At 43.3% G+C, this 20429-nt stretch overlaps 1 protein-coding gene across 2 annotated transcripts in view; it reads left to right on the plus strand.

The window, feature by feature from the left end:
- TGFBR1 (transforming growth factor beta receptor 1) overlaps positions 1–20429 on the plus strand; it is a 349773-nt gene that overhangs the window by 213985 nt on the left and 115359 nt on the right. For both annotated transcript variants that reach the window (XM_075315001.1, XM_075315000.1), the window contains one exon: positions 10273–10429. In XM_075315001.1, coding sequence (XP_075171116.1) covers positions 10273–10429 — 157 coding nt within the window. The remainder of the gene's footprint in view (positions 1–10272; positions 10430–20429) is intronic.

The following is a 20429-nucleotide window of genomic DNA, read 5'->3' on the forward strand; positions in this document are numbered from 1 at the left end:
TGAAGAAGTTTTGACAAAACTGCACCAAAAAGCATGACAAAAACTGCAGCATACGCATATACAATGCTGGCCAAAAGTATTGGCACCTCTGCAATTCTGTCAGATAATGCTCAGTTTCTTCTTAAAAATTATTGCAATCACAAATTATTTGGTATTAATATCTTCATTTATGTTGCTTGGAATGAAAAAACACATAAGAGAATGAAACAAAAATCAAATCATTGATCTTTTCACAAAAACTCCAAAAATGGGCCAGACAAAAGTATTGGCACACTCAGCCTAATACTTGGTTGCACAACCTTTAGCCAAAATAACTGCGAACAACCGCTTCCGGTAAACAGCAGTGAGTTTCTTACAATGCTCTGCTGGAATTTTAGACCATTCTTCTTTGGCAAACTGCTCCAGGTCCCTGAGATTTGACGGATGCCTTCTCCAACCTGCCATTTTGAGATCTCTCCACAGGTGTTCTATGGGATTCAGGTCTGGACTCATTGCTGGCCACTTTAGTAGTCTCCAGTGCTTTCTCTCAAACCATATTCTAGTGCTTTTTGAAGTGTGTTTTGGGTCATTGTCCTGCTGGAAGACCCATGACCTCTGAGGGAGACCCAGCTTTCTCACACTGGGCCCTACATTATGCTACAAAATTTGTTTTTAGTCTTCAGAATTCATAATGCCATGCGCACGGTCAAGCAGTCCAGTGCCAGAGGCAGCAAAGCAACCCCAAAACATCAGGGAACCTCCGCCATGTTTGACTGTAGGGACCGTGTTCTTTTCTTTGAATGCCTCTTTTTTTTTTTTCCTGTAAACTCTATGTTGATGGCTTTTCCCAAAAAACTCTACTTTTGTCTCCTCTGTCCAGAGAACATTCTTCCAAAACGTTTTAGGCTTTCTCAAGTAAGTTTTGGCAAACTCCAGCCTGGCTTTTTTATGTCTCGGGGTAAGAAGTGGGGTCTTCCTGGGTATCCTACCATACAGTCCCTTTTCATTCAGACGCCGACTGATAGTACGGGTTGACACTGTTGTACCCTCGGACTGCAGGGCAGCTTGAACTGTCGAGGTTCTTTATCCACCATCCGCACAATCTTGCATTGATATCTCTCGTCAATTTTTCATTTCCTTCCACATCTAGGGTGGTTAGCCACAGTGCCATGGGCTTTAAACTTCTTGACACTGCGCACCGTAGACACAGGAACCTTCAGGTCTTTGGAGATGGACTTGTAGCCTTGAGATTGCTCATGCTTCCTCACAATGTGGATTCCCAAGTCCTCAGACAGTTCTTTGGTCTTCTTTCTTTTCTACTCAACCATTGGAATTTTTCTACTTTTTATATAAAAATAATGCTTTATTGATATCTAATGAACATACATACATGAATTACATAAAAATAGGGGGGAAAAAAGGAAGGATAATTAGCCCTGTCCTTTCTCCTGCCTCTACTACGGGGGTCAGCGTCCTACAATTACAGACGCCCCCGTTCCACGACGACTGACCCTGGGTTGCCCTCCCTACTGGTTAGCATGTGCATCCCTCTAAAGAATGAATCAACCCCAACAATAGTAACACCACTGTGAGGAAGGGGTGCTCAGTCAATAATGGCTAATTTGCCTGTATCACCAAAATGACCTACGGGGATTTGGGGCCTAAGGGTCAGAGACTGTCAGTCGGTCTGTATGCTCAGTAACAGATAGATAAACATATTAGATGATTTGCTATTCAAGAAATGCCCGATTCGTTTTTCAAAGACTGCCCGACGCGTTTTGCCCTTTTAAAATCTAAGGGCTCATCAGGGGCTTTGCAACTGTATCTTGAAAGATATTCCATTTGGCAATTCTGAAAAAACACAGAATAAATAATGCCCTCATTATAATCCAATAATTATCTCAAAAGGTGTCAATGTGTATCAGAACACTACTACTAACCCGTACTGATAAAATCCTTTTCGCCACTCTAAAGGTCCAGTCACACTAAGCAACTTACCAGCGATCCCAACAACGATAGGGATCGCTGGTAAGTTGCTAGGAGGTTGCTGGTGAGCTGTCACACTGCGACGCTCCAGCGATCCCACCAGCAACCTGACCTGGCAGGGATCGCTGGAGCGTGGCTACACGAGTTGCTGGTGAGCTCACCAGCAACCAGTGACCAGCCCCCAGTCTCCTAGTTACAGCACACATCAGGTTAATTAACCCGATGTGTGCTGCAGCTAAATGTGCACAGAGCAGGGAGCAGCGCACAATGCTTAGCGCTGGCTCCTTGCTCTCCTAGTTACAGCACACATCGGGTTAATTACCTGATGTGTGCTGCAGCTAAATGTGCACAGAGCAGGGAGCAGCGCACAATGCTTAGTGCTGGCTCCTTGCTCTCCTAGTTACAGCACACATCGGGTTAATTACCTGATGTGTGCTGCAGCTACATGTGCACAGAGCAGGAGCCGGCACTGACAGTGAGAGGGCACTGACAGTGAGAGCGGAGGAGGCTGGTATCAAAGGTAAATATCGGGTAACCAAGGACAGGGCTTCTTGGTTACCCGATGTTTACATTGGTTACCAGCCTCAGCAGAAGCTGGCTCCCTGCTCACTGCACATTAGTTGTTGCTGTCTCGCTGTCACACACAGCGATCTGTGCTTCACAGCAGGACAGCAACAACTAAAAAATGGCCCAGGACATTCAGCAACAACCAACGACCTCACAGCAGGGGCCAGGTTGTTGCTGGATGTCACACACAGCAACATCGCTAGCAACGTCACAAAAGTTGTTCGTTACCAGCGATGTTGCTAGCGATGTTGCTTAGTGTGACGGGGCCTTAAGGAATAAGTGGGATGAAGAAGTATTGCTTCACAGCTAGTGTATCCTGGGATGTATCAGGGTGAGGGTATTGCCTATATTGATATACACAATTTGTTAATGCCCTCCATGGATTGACATTCCTATCACTTAGTGTACAGGTACTCAAAATTATACCTCTCCATGTGATAGTCCTCTTATCCGTAGTCTGTCAATATTGTGCCCAGAAGATAGCTGGACCCTAACAACAGAAACAGAAAACAACCTATTGCTCATAATCATCAGTAAGAGCTAATTTTGCATAACGTTGTATGACAGTAATTCCATACTTAGTCTCAGGCTCCAGATTGGTCTGATTTTCGTGTATTTTTCTATGGGTACTCAATGAGTTCACAACGCCTATAACTTTAAAGTGTGGCCCATGTGATCATCACACCAACCACCTATGAATTAAGGGAGGGCACATGGAATAGGGATTACCAAGATAATATGCAGTACATTGGCACAGGTAAAAGGAGTGGAAATACCTTGCTTAGATCTGAGGGAGTGGATACTTCCAGATGGTCAATCACCCTGTAGTAACACTATGCTGGATCAGTACTGACTCCTGCATTAATAGGCAGGGACCAGCAAACCCATAGACCTATATGAAGACATACAATACTTTGTCTGTATCACAATTATAGGCCATGCCCAGTATCCCAGGAAAATGGCAATGTAAACATTATTAAAAATTAAATACCTGGTTAATATCCCACAATGGGGTGACGGTAATCCCCAGCAGCAGGTGTCTAAGATATAAAAAAGTATGTCGGTCTATTTTAATCTTTTAACCTACATTCCCACATGGTATAAGGGGTCCTACCTTTTGAGGTCCGTATGAAGGGTCCCAGGTCTGGTGCTCAGTGATCGCTTACCTAGCTGGACTGAACACCCCATTTAAAGCGGAGTTTGGCGCCATAATCCGGAGAGACCGGAAGTGAGGTTACGCCACTTGTTCCCCACCTCCTCTGATTCCCAGTGCTAAGTTCGCGTCATCGCCCGATCATGTGACCGGGTGATGTGCAACCATGTTTCCCTTCCCTATATCTTGGAAGTAAAGGTTCCGTGGTGGCAACTGTCCCACGTACTCGCGCATGCGCAATATCAATATCATTCCCGTTCTAAAGGGGAAGTATAAGCGCATGTATAAATGGTTGTAACTTAAGTTATGATTTATTATGGCGTAGTACCCAGGTATATATAGGTCATTTAACCCTGGAACCATAATCATTTGTTGTCCGGGGTAGTTGGCTCTGATATTCTGTTATGTTAGGACACCTAGTATAGATATAGATGTATAGATGGAATTAATCTACCGTAATGTAACAAATTGGAGGACGAGGGACTAATATAAAGTTTGATATGTTATTTATATATGTAATAAGTCATAAATGACTAGTTACTAGTAAGTTGAGTACTGTAACTAATGCCCATAACATTCTTATGGGTATATATGATCATAAAGGGCGTCCACTACAGACATAGTGTCCCTAAATAGTGTGATGACTGGCAGGTAGTTTTATTCAAATAAAGGGCGTAAAACTAATCTGTTCATTTAGGCCATCTGGATGCACTGAGCCCATCCAGAAGATCCATCTCGCTTCTCTTTGTAAAAGGAGAACGTCCCAGTTCCCTTTTCTTTCTGGCTCAGGTATTGTTTCAATAGATTTGAAGCAAATACCTTCCATTTTGCCTGCGTGTTCCAGATTTATGTGGCGTGCAATTGGTGTGTCACGCTGATTCCGGATATCTCCAAGGTGTTCCCCTATCCTGACCCTAAACTGCCTTTTTGTTTTGCCAATATAATTTTTAGGGCACCCACAACTGAATAGGTAGATAACACCCTGAGTCCGGCAGTTGGCGAAGTTTCTATTTGTGTATATTCTGCCTGTCTTTGCGCATTGAAAATCCTTAGAGGGAGAAATGAATTTAAAGAACTTACAAGACCCACACCGAAAGGTGCCATTCTCTCTTGACCTCAGCCACGCACTCCCCGATATTTTTGGGGCCACATAGTGACTTTTAACTATGTGGTCCTTCAGATTACGGCCTCTTCGGAAGGTCACTGAGGGGTAAGGAAGGATATTATCCACAATGTCCAAGTCCTGTTTCAGTATACCCCAGTACTTCCTAAGGATCTTCATGACCTGGTTGTTTTGGTCATCAAAGGTGCCTACTAGTCTAGTTAACCCTCCTGCTTCCTCCCTGAGTGTAGGATTTAGTAATACGTGTCTATCCTTACCTGCCGCAAATTTATAGGCTTTATGGATCACCCTATCTGGGTATCCTCTATCCAAAAACCTTCTAGTGAGTTGGCCTGCCTGTCTATCAAACTCATGATTATCTGAGCAGTTCCTGCGTATCCGCAGGAACTGGCCCTTCGGTATGCCTCTTTTTAAACTCTCGGGGTGGTGGCTATTCCACTGGAGAAAACTGTTGGTGGCACTCGGTTTCCTGTATAGGGTTGTTTCCAGACCCCCGTCTAGTCCTTTCTTGATGTAAATATCAAGAAACGCGAGTCTGTCCACTCCAATCTCATAGGTAAATTTGAGTCCTATTTGATTGATATTGAGATCTTCCACGAACTCTTTAAAGGAATGAGTACTCCCTGACCAGATAACCAGTATGTCGTCTAGATACCTGCCCCAGAATATAATCTGGGAGCAGCGGTCATCCCCATCATCCCTAAAGACGATGGTGTTCTCCCACCAGCCCAGGAGGAAGTTGGCATACGTGGGGGCACATGGGCTCCCCAAAATAACATCGTGATAAAGCACTCTGATAAAGGGGGGAATATAGTGCTCCTTGATCGAGAAACGTACGTACAGATGTGTACCCAACTATTAAGGGACCAGAAAGCTTATGAACGATTAAAAGAAGATCCTACCGCCATATATTCTCTTCAATTGAAACAAATATTAGATATAGCCCAACAAGACAAATTGATTTCCACTAGCGAATACGAATTTCTACTCCCGCGCTACCCTAAACTGGCCACGTTTTATGCGGTTCCAAAAGTACACAAAGGGACCAACCCCATCAAAGGTAGACCTATAGTGTCTGGAATAGATTCCTTAACCCAGAATTGTAGCACGTATATAGACCAAATATTAAGGTCCTTTGTTACCACCTTACCCTCTTATATAAGGGATACGTTAGACCTGTTAGCCAAAATTGAGGACATTACCTTGGAAGATAATATGATCCTTGCTTCCATAGATGTTGAAGCCTTATATACGAGTATTCCTCATGATAAAGGGATGGAAGCAGTCAACTATTTTTTTGAGCATGCGGGGGAATCAGATGGAGGCATACAATAGGTTCATTGGAAAATTACTATATTTTGTCCTCACTAGAAACGCGTTTCTGTTCGACTCCAGGTTCTACCACCAGTTCAGGGGCACAGCAATGGGAAGCCCATGTGCCCCCACGTATGCCAACTTGCTCCTGGGCTGGTGGGAGAACACCATCGTCTTTAGGGATGATGGGGATGACCGCTGCTCCCAGATTATATTCTGGGGCAGGTATATAGACGACATACTGGTTATCTGGTCAGGGAGTACTCATTCCTTTAAAGAGTTCGTGGAAGATCTCAATATCAATCAAATAGGACTCAAATTTACCTATGAGATTGGAGTGGACAGACTCGCGTTTCTTGATATTTACATCAAGAAAGGACTAGACGGGGGTCTGGAAACAACCCTATACAGGAAACCGAGTGCCACAAACAGTTTTCTCCAGTGGAATAGCCACCACCCCGAGAGTTTAAAAAGAGGCATACCGAAGGGCCAGTTCCTGCGGATACGCAGAAACTGCTCAGATAATCATGAGTTTGATAGACAGGCAGGCCAACTCACTAGAAGGTTTTTGGATAGAGGATACCCAGATAGGGTGATCCATAAAGCCTATAAATTTGCGGCAGGTAAGGATAGACACGTATTACTAAATCCTACACTCAGGGAGGAAGCAGGAGGGTTAACTAGACTAGTAGGCACCTTTGATGACCAAAACAACCAGGTCATGAAGATCCTTAGGAAGTACTGGGGTATACTGAAACAGGACTTGGACATTGTGGATAATATCCTTCCTTACCCCTCAGTGACCTTCCGAAGAGGCCGTAATCTGAAGGACCACATAGTTAAAAGTCACTGTGGCCCCAAAAATATTGTGGAGTGCGTGGCTGAGGTCAAGAGAGAATGGCACCTTTCGGTGTGGGTCTTGTAAGTTCTTTAAATTCATTTCTCCCTCTAAGGATTTTCAATGCGCAAAGACAGGCAGAATATACACAAATAGAAACTTCGCCAACTGCCGGACCCAGGGTGTTATCTACCTATTCAGTTGTGGGTGCCCTAAAAATTATATTGGCAAAACAAAAAGGCAGTTTAGGGTCAGGATAGGGGAACACCTTGGAGATATCCGGAATCAGCGTGACACACCAATTGCACGCCACATAAATCTGGAACACGCAGGCAAAATGGAAGGTATTTGCTTCAAATCTATTGAAACAATACCTGAGCCAGAAAGAAAAGGGAACTGGGACGTTCTCCTTTTACAAAGAGAAGCGAGATGGATCTTCTGGATGGGCTCAGTGCATCCAGATGGCCTAAATGAACAGATTAGTTTTACGCCCTTTATTTGAATAAAACTACCTGCCAGTCATCACACTATTTAGGGACACTATGTCTGTAGTGGACGCCCTTTATGATCATATATACCCATAAGAATGTTATGGGCATTAGTTACAGAACTCAACTTACTAGTAACTAGTCATTTATGACTTATTACATATATAAATAACATATCAAACTTTATATTAGTCCCTCGTCCTCCAATTTGTTACATTACGGTAGATTAATTCCATCTTTACATCTATATCTATACTAGGTGTCCTAACATAACAGAATATCAGAGCCAACTACCCCGGACAACAAATGATTATGGTTCCAGGGTTAAATGACCTATATATACCTGGGTACTACGCCATAATAAATCATAACTTAAGTTACAACCATTTATACATGCGCTTATACTTCCCCTTTAGAACGGGAATGATATTGATATTGCGCATGCGCGAGTACGTGGGACAGTTGCCACCACGGAACCTTTACTTCCAAGATATAAGGAAGGGAAACATGGTTGCACATCACCCGGTCACATGATCGGGCGATGACGCGAACTTAGCACTGGGAATCAGAGGAGGTGGGGAACAAGTGGCGTAACCTCACTTCCGGTCTCTCCGGATTATGGCGCCAAACTCCGCTTTAAATGGGGTGTTCAGTCCAGCTAGGTAAGCGATCACTGAGCACCAGACCTGGGACCCTTCATACGGACCTCAAAAGGTAGGACCCCTTATACCATGTGGGAATGTAGGTTAAAAGATTAAAATAGACCGACATACTTTTTTATATCTTAGACACCTGCTGCTGGGGATTACCGTCACCCCATTGTGGGATATTAACCAGGTATTTAATTTTTAATAATGTTTACATTGCCATTTTCCTGGGATACTGGGCATGGCCTATAATTGTGATACAGACAAAGTATTGTATGTCTTCATATAGGTCTATGGGTTTGCTGGTCCCTGCCTATTAATGCAGGAGTCAGTACTGATCCAGCATAGTGTTACTACAGGGTGATTGACCATCTGGAAGTATCCACTCCCTCAGATCTAAGCAAGGTATTTCCACTCCTTTTACCTGTGCCAATGTACTGCATATTATCTTGGTAATCCCTATTCCATGTGCCCTCCCTTAATTCATAGGTGGTTGGTGTGATGATCACATGGGCCACACTTTAAAGTTATAGGCGTTGTGAACTCATTGAGTACCCATAGAAAAATACACGAAAATCAGACCAATCTGGAGCCTGAGACTAAGTATGGAATTACTGTCATACAACGTTATGCAAAATTAGCTCTTACTGATGATTATGAGCAATAGGTTGTTTTCTGTTTCTGTTGTTAGGGTCCAGCTATCTTCTGGGCACAATATTGACAGACTACGGATAAGAGGACTATCACATGGAGAGGTATAATTTTGAGTACCTGTACACTAAGTGATAGGAATGTCAATCCATGGAGGGTATTAACAAATTGTGTATATCAATATAGGCAATACCCTCACCCTGATACATCCCAGGATACACTAGCTGTGAAGCAATACTTCTTCATCCCACTTATTCCTTAGAGTGGCGAAAAGGATTTTATCAGTACGGGTTAGTAGTAGTGTTCTGATACACATTGACACCTTTTGAGATAATTATTGGATTATAATGAGGGCATTATTTATTCTGTGTTTTTTCAGAATTGCCAAATGGAATATCTTTCAAGATACAGTTGCAAAGCCCCTGATGAGCCCTTAGATTTTAAAAGGGCAAAACGTGTCGGACAGTCTTTGAAAAACGAATCGGGCACTTCTTGAATAGCAAATCATCTAATATGTTTATCTATCTGTTACTGAGCACACAGACTGACTGACAGTCTCTGACCCTTAGGCCCCAAATCCCCGTAGGTCATATTGGTGATACAGACAAATTAGCCATTATTGACTGAGCACCCCTTCCTCACAGTGGTGTTACTATTGTTGGGGTTGATTTATTCTTTAGAGGGATGCACATGCTAACCAGTAGGGAGGGCAACCCAGGGTCAGTCGTCGTGGAACGGGGGCGTCTGTAATTGTAGGACGCCGACCCCCGTAGTAGAGGCAGGAGAAAGGACAGGGCTAATTATCCTTCCTTTTTTCCCCTATTTTTATGTAATTCATGTATGTATGTTCATTAGATATCAATAAAGCATTATTTTTATATAAAAAGTAGAAAAATTCCTATGGTTGAGTATAATACCTACTTTAATATTGGAATCGGTATATAATAGTCTTCTTTCTTTTCTCCATTCTCAATGTGGTACACACAAGGACACAGGACAGAGGTTGAGTCAACTTGAATCCATGTCAACTGGATGCAAGTGTGATTTAGTTATTGCCAACACCTGTTAGGTGCCACAGGTAAGTTACTTGTGCTGTTAATTACACAAATTAGAGAAGCATCACATGATTTTCCAAACAGTGCCAATACTTTTGTCCACCCCCTTTTTTATGTTTGGTGTGGAATTATATCCAATTTGGCTTTATGACAGTGTTTTTTTCTTTCATTGAAGACAAATTAAATGAAGATAATAATACCAAAGAATATATCATTGCAATCATTTTCAGGAAGAAACTGAGTATTATCTGATGGAATTGCAGGGGTGCCAATACTTTTGGCCAGCACTGTAGCCTTAGCCACACCTGCATGGCCACTCCCCATAAAAACAATCTAACAGCTAAATGGGAACAATGATATTAATACCATTTCTTTGGAGAGTGGCTATTCAAACCTCTTAGCTGGCAACAAGGATCTCTTGTCTCCTTTTGGAAGTATAATGTTTTAATTTGTTTTCTTTTTAATTATTAGGAAAACCTGCTATTGCCCATAGAGATCTAAAATCCAAAAATATACTGGTTAAGAAAAATGGAACTTGCTGCATTGCAGATCTTGGATTAGCTGTACGACACGATTCAGCTACAGATACAATTGACATCGCACCAAATCATAGAGTTGGAACAAAAAGGTAATTTTGTTTAGAAAATGTTCTTATGATAAAAGATGAGGATAGTTTTAGTGAATGCAGTCATAATTTTCAAAAACTAAAATGACAGTAAAAATGTAGAGAAATGCAGTGTGAGGTTATACTTTTTATAACCTTTGGAATGATAATATGGTGTAAGCGTTTTAAAGATTTCTTCATATTTTAAGTTACCTATGTGTAAAATGCACTACATCCTGATTTACTTGAATGCTACTGCTCCCTCTACAGTGAGCATCTGTCAGCATCTTGAAACATGGAAAATTGGCAAAGGACCCTCTGTGCTTCCTTTCTTATTTCAGCTATTGCTATTACAGATATGAATTCTTTCACACCCACCCATTCCCAAAAGGCGGCGGTCACACATTAAGGCCCGTTTCACACGTCAGTGAAAAAGTGACGTTTCTCACTGGCGTGTAAAACACGCACATGTCCCTGCGTGTGCTGTGATTCACGGCACACGTGGGTTGTCTAAGTGCAATCTGGGCTCCGTTCTCCGTGGCCCGTGATTGCTCTTAGAAAACTACTCACCTGCGCCCGCTCCCGCTGTCCATGGTGCTGATCGCTCCCGCGGTGCAGCATCCGGCCGGCAGTGACCCCCGCAGCAGCTGCTTCCGGGTCGGCTGTGTCGCGCATAATGAATATGCGCGACAATAAAGAGCCGGCTTAGAAGCAGCAAGCTGCACGGGCTGCAGAGGACATCGCTGGACGCCGGGTGAGTTAAAATGTTTATTTTAAAAGCACGTTTTTTTTCTGGCACGTGTTTCACGGACCACACCACTGCTTGGTCCGTGGAACATCAGTGACGCCAGAAAAAAATGGACATGTCTCCGTGCGACAATCACGCACACGCGTGAACGCCGCACGGAGACACGTGTAGTGAAAAATCACTGACGTGTGAGCAGACCCATTCATTATAATGGGTCTGCGTATGTCAGTGATTCTGATACGTTTTAAAAAAAGCACAAACGTACCAGAATCACTGACGTGTGAAAGGGGTTTTTCTCCTTAACGACAGCGGGCAGTAAACTTCCGTCCTAGCAATCATAGTGTTAATGTCACCTGACTGCTGCCGGCAGCCGGGGGAGATCCGCGCACATCTTAGCTGATATGTTTGCCTGTTAGGCATGAGTGGAATCACGTTCCGCCCGTGCCTTTTAACACCTTAAATGACAGCGCTGTTATAATAGCAATTGCGCTATAAGGGCTCATGCGCATGTAACTGCTGAATATTCTGCAGCGATTTGACAGCACATGTGCGCTTCAAATCGCTGCAGAAACACAGCATAATGAATGCAGTTTTTTTTTCTTGATAAAAGCCGATTTCATGCGCTATGGCTGCTGCCCCCACCATAGACCGTGGGAGCTGCATCCATAGCGCATGGAATAATTGACATGCTCATTTTATGAACGCACAGATTTTAGCACTCAAATCGCTGCGTTCATAAAAGCCATGTGCACACGTATCATGCACAATCTTCATAGATTGTGCAGGGGACGCAGGATGCATGCATTTACGCTGCAGTGCAATACGCAGCGTAAATGCATGCAATAACGCAACGTGCGCATGAGCCCTAACTGTACTCACTGGCCTCCACCGGGAGTCACGTGACGTGATCATATGACTCCGGTGGTTGTCATGGTAGCACAGGATCATTTGATGACTCCTGTGCGCACATGACACAGGTCATGTAAGAAACAGCTGAGTGCTGCTTGTTACAAGAGATACTCATTTCTCTCAGTCTGAGCAGTGCTTCTCTGATCGGGAGAAATGAATGAGCGATCAGACTGCTGATCGTTGTAGTCCCCTAGGAGGACTAGTAAAATAAAGTTTTTTTGAAAAATAAAAAAAATGAAAAAACCTAAAAGTTCAAATCACCCCCCCCCATTCGCCCCATTGAAAATTAAAGGATTAAAAAATATACTCCCATTTGGTATCACCGAATTCAGAAACGCCCGATATATCAAAATATAAAAATCAATTAATCTGATCGGTTAACTACGTAGCAGCAAAAGAAATACAAATGCCAAAATTACATTTTTTTTGGTCGCCTCAAATTTTGCGCAAAAACAGGCGATCAAAAGGTAGTATCTACGCAAAAATGCTATTGTTAAAAAAAAATCAACGCTAGATGCAAAAGAATAAGCAGTCACTGAGCCACAGATCCAGAAAAATGAGAACTCTACGAGTAGCGGAAAATGTCATAAAACGTACACCACTTTTTTCGGACAAAGTTCAGGGTTTTTTTTTTTTAACCCCCTTTTTTTTTTTATTTTTTATTTTGCAGTTTTCCAGTACACTATATGGTAAAACTCATGGTTTGATTTAAAACTACAGCTCGTTTCACAAAAAGCAAGCCCTTACATGACCATATTGACTGAAAACTAAAAGTTATGTGTCTCGGAAGAATGGCGAAAAAAAATAAAAACAGTGCAAAATCAGCCGGTCGTGAAGGGGTTAAACCACTGCTCCCATATAAGTGGATGGAGCAGGGTCAGACATATTACACCATAGCTCCCTTAGAAATGTACTAAGAGGGGGGGAAGTAGGTCACACATTACAACACTGCTCCCGTAGGAATGGACCAAGCGGTGTCACACATTACATACCAAATATTCTGTGTATCTAATCTCATCATGTGATACACTCCTCTGAGCCCTATATCTAATCTGAGCATGTTTAAGGGTACCTACACACTTTAGCGATGCAGCAGCGATCCGACCAGCGATCTGACCTGGTCAGGATCGCTGCTGCATCGCTACATGGTCGCTGGTGAGCTGTCAAACAGGCAGATCTCACCAGCGACCAGTGACCAGCCCCCAGCCAGCAGCGACGTGCAAGCGACGCTGCGCTTGCACGGAGCCGGCGTCTGGAAGCTGCGGACACTGGTAACTAAGGTAAACATAGAGTATGGTTACCCGATGTTTACCTTAGTTACCAGCTCACACCGCTTAACTTAGCGTGTGCAGGGAGCAGGAGCCGGCACTGGCAGCATGAGAGCTGCGGAGGCTGGTAACGAAGGTAAATATCAGGTAACCACCTTGGTTACCCGATGTTTACCTTGGTTACAGCTTACCGCAGGCTGTCAGACGCCGGCTCCTGCTCCCTGCACATTCAGGATTGTTGCTCTCTCGCTGTCACACACAGCGATGTGTGCTTATCAGCGGGAGAGCAACAATAAAAAAACGAACCAGCACTGTGTGTAACAAGCAGCGATCTCACAGCAGGGGCCAGATCGCTGCTCAGTGTCACACACAGCGAGATCGCTAATGAGGTCACAAAAAACGTGACTCAGCAGCGATCTCAGTAGCGATCTCGCTGTGTGTGAAGTACCCCTAACACTCCGCTTATCTAATGGCAGCTAGTCATACAGTCTGCGTATCTAACCCCACTGTATGACACAGCAAACAGCACTAACTAAAAGAATTTGCACTGCCAGCCATCCTCTGTCATTTTGCCTGTGTCAATATCACTTTGCAGTCCCCAACAAAATGGTTCCGCACTCATCAGAGTAAACTTGTGTGTAATCTTTTTTTTTTATTAAGGTTAAAGTTAACATTTCACAGAAATAAAGAAAAAACAGATAGATGCTACATTAAGTAGCTGAGGGAACCACCTCACGGCTGCAAAGTCACATATTTTAAACAACATCTGAGCGACCTATAAGCTTGGTGCAGTAACCCCAATCATAAGAAATCCCCAACAATTGAAACGTCGGGTCTCAAGAGAGGCGAGGTAGGTTATGGAGGAGTATAACTAAAGTAAGAAAATAAGAGTGAGAACAAAAGAGAAATGGCGGAGGGGTCAGGAAGGGGGTACGGGGATTAGGACGGTATCACCAGTGCTTAAGGCTCGTAAAGAAGCCTGCTTTAGGTAATTTGTGACATATAGTCTAGTTACGTACTGTTCTTCCAATAATGGTCTGAACTGATCGTAAACTTAATACTCCCCTCTCCTTTTGCAAAGTCTTTCAATGGTCAAATTTTAGCAGCTGCTTCCCCTACTGATTAAAAGTGAAATATATTTTAGCACATTAAAAACAAATATATTTAAAAAAAAAAATAAAAATTAAACCATTAACCCCTTCACGACCTGCGAGTTATATTTACATCCTAGGTAGTGTCCCTTGCTTTGTGCAAGCCCACATCTTTCCCTGCATATGTCAGGTGATCATCAACACTGGTAGGATTCTGCCTATGCACAGCATACACAATGGTGTGGATGTGGTGATACAGAGCTTAGCATTTAGGGAACTGGTAGATCTTCCAAAGTTAAAAAGGGAATTTAACAATGACACCATGAAGCACAATAAGTCATCCATTGCTGGAATCGGGGTCTCGGACTCTTCATCATACTGCTCTCAGATTCAAACCAAATTATCCCAATAAAGCTTATAAATCGATAAAACGTTTTTTTATTGATGGTATTAAAAAACATAAACACAAACAATAATTAAAAATCAAGGCAAGGGGAGCATGTACTACACCCACAATGGGAACCATATGTATTAAATAACCTAAGTCCCAGCAGGTCATATAACAACTATAAATTACACAACAAGAACATTGAACAAGCAGCTAACATTATCCCCATATAATAATAGCAATGGTCTATTTTAAATCGCTGCCCATCACAGTACTTGGCTCATAACAATACCAGACCTGCTGTCATGTCAGTAGTACAAAAACTGCTCCCCTGCCAGCCACTCCAACACGTGTTTCACACCGCTTCCTCAGGGAGTGATGTGGAGGCAAGCAGGGAGCGTTCTTATATAGGACCGGCACACATGTTTTAATTAATCCAAAACCCCATCCTTTCGTATATGGCGCCACCATGTCAACGCCCACCGGAAGTTCAGGAGCGCGTCACCGTCGGCCACGTCACACGCACGCGCACTGGCATGCGATGACGCGGGCGAGGGAGACGCGTCCCCTAGCAACCGTCGGGATGCAGGCAGGCGGCGCACAGCATAGGGAGAATCATGTGTTTTGTAGCCAGGTCACATGACCGCATTGTGAACCCGCCCTAACAGGATATCCAGGGACGCACCTCCTCAACCAACCATATAATAACACGGAAGGGGGGAGGATGCATCCCATGGAAACCAAAAGCGTCAGACAGAATAACATAAACACCGGGCAAATAGCATACAAAGGGCCCTGCATAACCCATCCATCAACCATAGCAATCACTCAACAATCATAAATCTTATATCCACACAGTCATCCAAAATGCACAGGATAAAAATAGTGCATGTATAAACGTACATAATAAGTTAAAAAGTATATATATATAGAAAAATATATATATATATATATATAAATATAAAAACTTTATTAATATCTCAATATAAAAATAAATAAGAGTGCACGTGAAAGTGACCAAATAAAAATAAATATAAATAAATAAGTGCATAAGTGTAAAATATATATGCAAACAGTAATAATTATGAATGTATGTGAGCAAGTGAAAGTGATAAAAAAATGATGACAAAATATGTAATAAATATACCATATATAAGTGAAAATACGAGGATAAAAAATATATATATCCATAAAAATAGTGAAAAAAAGGGTTAAAAGTGAAAAAGTGAAAAATAATTAGTATAGATCCGAAAAAAGTGAGAGTGAAAAATTATTTATTAAAAATTGAATACAATAAAATTATGCAATATAGAAAAAATATATAGAATCTCATTTGATACTGACCCATAACAATACCATTAAATACTATACTCAACCGCACCACAGACACTTACTACACTATTGGGTTGAAATTGAATACTACATTCAACCGCATCACAAACACTGCCTACACTATTAAATTAAACCTAACAATACAATAGCCCTTCCAGAGTCGCAAAAACCCATACCCAAACCCATCTGACGCCAAACCAACTTTATTAAACAAGAAAGCTTACCCCCTATATTATTTAAACCAATTTACGTCTCCCTATGCTGTGCGCCGCCTGCCTGCATCCCGACGGTTGCTAGGGGACGCGTCTCCCTCGCCCGCGTCATCGCATGCCAGTGCGCGTGCGTGTGACGTGGCCGACGGTGACGCGCTCCTGAACTTCCGGTGGGCGTTGACATGGTGGCGCCATATACGAAAGGATGGGGTTTTGGATTAATATATAATATATATATATTTTTTCTATATTGCATAATTTTATTGTATTCAATTTTTAATAAATAATTTTTCACTCTCACTTTTTTCGGATCTATACTAATTATTTTTCACTTTTTCACTTTTAACCCTTTTTTTCACTATTTTTATGGATATATATATTTTTTATCCTCGTATTTTCACTTATATATGGTATATTTATTACATATTTTGTCATCATTTTTTTATCACTTTCACTTGCTCACATACATTCATAATTATTACTGTTTGCATATATATTTTACACTTATGCACTTATTTATTTATATTTATTTTTATTTGGTCACTTTCACGTGCACTCTTATTTATTTTTATATTGAGATATTAATAAAGTTTTTATATTTATATATATATATATATATATTTTTCTATATATATATACTTTTTAACTTATTATGTACGTTTATACATGCACTATTTTTATCCTGTGCATTTTGGATGACTGTGTGGATATAAGATTTATGATTGTTGAGTGATTGCTATGGTTGATGGATGGGTTATGCAGGGCCCTTTGTATGCTATTTGCCCGGTGTTTATGTTATTCTGTCTGACGCTTTTGGTTTCCATGGGATGCATCCTCCCCCCTTCCGTGTTATTATATGGTTGGTTGAGGAGGTGCGTCCCTGGATATCCTGTTAGGGCGGGTTCACAATGCGGTCATGTGACCTGGCTACAAAACACATGATTCTCCCTATGCTGTGCGCCGCCTGCCTGCATCCCGACGGTTGCTAGGGGACGCGTCTCCCTCGCCCGCGTCATCGCATGCCAGTGCGCGTGCGTGTGACGTGGCCGACGGTGACGCGCTCCTGAACTTCCGGTGGGCGTTGACATGGTGGCGCCATATACGAAAGGATGGGGTTTTGGATTAATTAAAACATGTGTGCCGGTCCTATATAAGAACGCTCCCTGCTTGCCTCCACATCACTCCCTGAGGAAGCGGTGTGAAACACGTGTTGGAGTGGCTGGCAGGGGAGCAGTTTTTGTACTACTGACATGACAGCAGGTCTGGTATTGTTATGAGCCAAGTACTGTGATGGGCAGCGATTTAAAATAGACCATTGCTATTATTATATGGGGATAATGTTAGCTGCTTGTTCAATGTTCTTGTTGTGTAATTTATAGTTGTTATATGACCTGCTGGGACTTAGGTTATTTAATACATATGGTTCCCATTGTGGGTGTAGTACATGCTCCCCTTGCCTTGATTTTTAATTATTGTTTGTGTTTATGTTTTTTAATACCATCAATAAAAAAACGTTTTATCGATTTATAAGCTTTATTGGGATAATTTGGTTTGATTAGCTGTTGGTTTATCCCAGTTGAATTCTGAATATCTGTGATTTATGGTCAAACTCTTCTAATTTTGGGTTTATGCTCTCAGATTCAGTAGCAAAAACCTGGTGACATCCTGAACAACAGAGGTGAGAATAAAAACTAGATTTGTAGACATGGTGGTTATATTTTTTTTTTTTTAAGCTTTTTCCCCAGCAATGAATTTTCCGCACTTACCATATTGTAATTAGTTATTTATTGACCATCACATATAAGACCTTCCTGACAGTGTGGCTATTAAAAGGGAGTTACTCGCATGAGCCAGTGTTGAGCAATACTTTTGGGCTAATACTCTCTGGACTGACGAGACAAAAGTGGAACTCTTTTGAAGGTGTACGTCCCATTACTAGTGATGGGCGGTCCCCCCGACTGTAAAAGTTTAGACACACATGGTTTCTAACGTACCCGAGTGCCGGACCCAGGCCCGGAATTCTCAGGTAGTTCTGGCTGATGATCCGGCACTAGAGTAATACAACAAAACAAGGGAAAATACAGAAAAAAATAATAAAGGAAGCCGTGCTTCATACTTACCAAGCCTCCGGCACAGCTGTAACTGCTCCCGCAGCCGCCCATTCACTTCCGTGGCCGTGCATTAGCCTTCATTGCAGAAGCACTGTTTTCCTCACCCATTGGCTTCTGGTTGCAGTCAGACGCACACCCTCCCTGAGTGACAGCCTTTCTGATGCTTCCAATCACAGACCCGGGCTGTGGGTCTATATCATACAGTAATAAATAAAATTAAAAAAAATTGGCGTAGGATCTCCCCATTTTATGATACCCAGCGCAGATAAAACCCATGGCTACAAGCTGCAGCCCTCAGCCATACACTTATCTTGGTTGTGTATCAAAATAAGAGGAACCGCGTGCAGCTTTTTTTTTTTTTTTATTTTAATTATTTAAATTAATTTAAATTAAAAAAAAAAAAAAAAAACGTACTGTCCCGCCCAATTTTCATACCCAGCCATGATAAAGCCCAGCAGCTTGGGGCTGGTATTCTCAGGTTGGGGAGACACATGGTTATTGGGAGCCCCACAGCCTAAAAATAGCAGCCTGCAGCCGCCTAGAATTGTTGCATCCATTAAATATGACAATCCCAGCACTTTATCTAGCTCTTCCCGTTTGCCTGGTGCTGTGGCAATCGGGGTGATAAGGGGTTAATTGCAGCTCACAGCTGCCACTAAGCCCGAGATTAGTAATGGGATGCAAGCCAAGACACATTGTATGCAGCATCTCAAGTGAAGTACTTCACAAGGAAAAGGGACGCATGTCAAAATCCAAGGGATCCTCATGGTTACCATATCACAGTAGAAAAATAGACAGCGTCCCAATGGGCCTCAGCCAACAAAGATGATACCAGGAAGCAACATTTTTCTGTCACCCATGACAGCACCACACAAGAGAGGGATCTGCCCTCAAGTACAGGAAACCTACAGGATAAAAATGGGGGGTTCCTCTCCCCGCATCAGTTGGTTTCCTGTCCTGGACAGGGGACCCTCAGGACGGGGGTTCCGTCTGCCCCCCCCACCCCCCATAGGTTTTTTTTTCCTTACCTGGTCAGCATGCTCCGGGTAGCTGTGGGGATCCCAGCTTCGGAGGTTGCGTAGCTGGAAGTACTGCAGCATAACCAGTGGGTCCTCTGCTGTGCAGTGGCATCTCCATGCTGTCGGTCAGCGTGGGCCTGGGACTGCACATGCCCAGGACGTTTAACTTCTGGCACGACCTGGTGCCAAGTGCACCGGGTGATGTTCACGTCCATGGGAGCTGCCATTTTGGTGGTGGCGGCGACCATGTCTCCCGGGACTGCACAGGCCGCGTCATCGGAAGGGTCCTGACGCTGATCGCGCCGGGGGCGCGCTGCCTGCAGAACAACCGCTTGGCAGTCGTACGGCGCATGCATGAGCCGGTGCATGGAAGCCCTGGCAGGCTTTACTGAGGCCAGCCTGAGGGGCAATATTGGCGGCCATATCTCGTCCGGGCTGCGCATGTGGGGTGGGGGTGGGGGGGAGTCAGGAGGCCCCTCAATCCATTGAGTGCGCTGGAGTAGGGAGTCACCGCAAAAGGTGTGGCCTGGAGGCGTTTGAGAGGGGGGCTTTTGAGCTCTGCTGTCTTTTTAAAGGCAGGGAGCCCTGAGGGGATGCTCCAGCCAGACCCCTCCACAGTGATGGATTCTACTGAAGCCGACCTGCCGTATTACCCGAAAGGCTCAGAGATACATAAGGCTATGTGCGCACGTTGCGTACAGTCACTGCAGAAATTTCTGCAGCGATCTGAAGAGCACATGTGCGCTTTAAATCGCTGCAGAAATGTCCGTAGTGAAAAAAAAAACAAAACGATTCCATGCGCTCTGCCTGCAGCTCCTGCCATAGACAGAGCAGGAGCTGCCGGCAAAGCGCACGGAAGAAGTGACATGTCACTTCTTAGAACGCAGCGTTTCGGCAGTAGCCGAAGCTCTGCGCTCTAAAACGCCACGTGCGCACGGCCTCTGCA

The sequence above is a fragment of the Anomaloglossus baeobatrachus genome, chromosome 6 (assembly GCF_048569485.1).
Source record: "Anomaloglossus baeobatrachus isolate aAnoBae1 chromosome 6, aAnoBae1.hap1, whole genome shotgun sequence".
Classification (NCBI taxonomy): Eukaryota; Metazoa; Chordata; class Amphibia; order Anura; family Aromobatidae; genus Anomaloglossus; species Anomaloglossus baeobatrachus.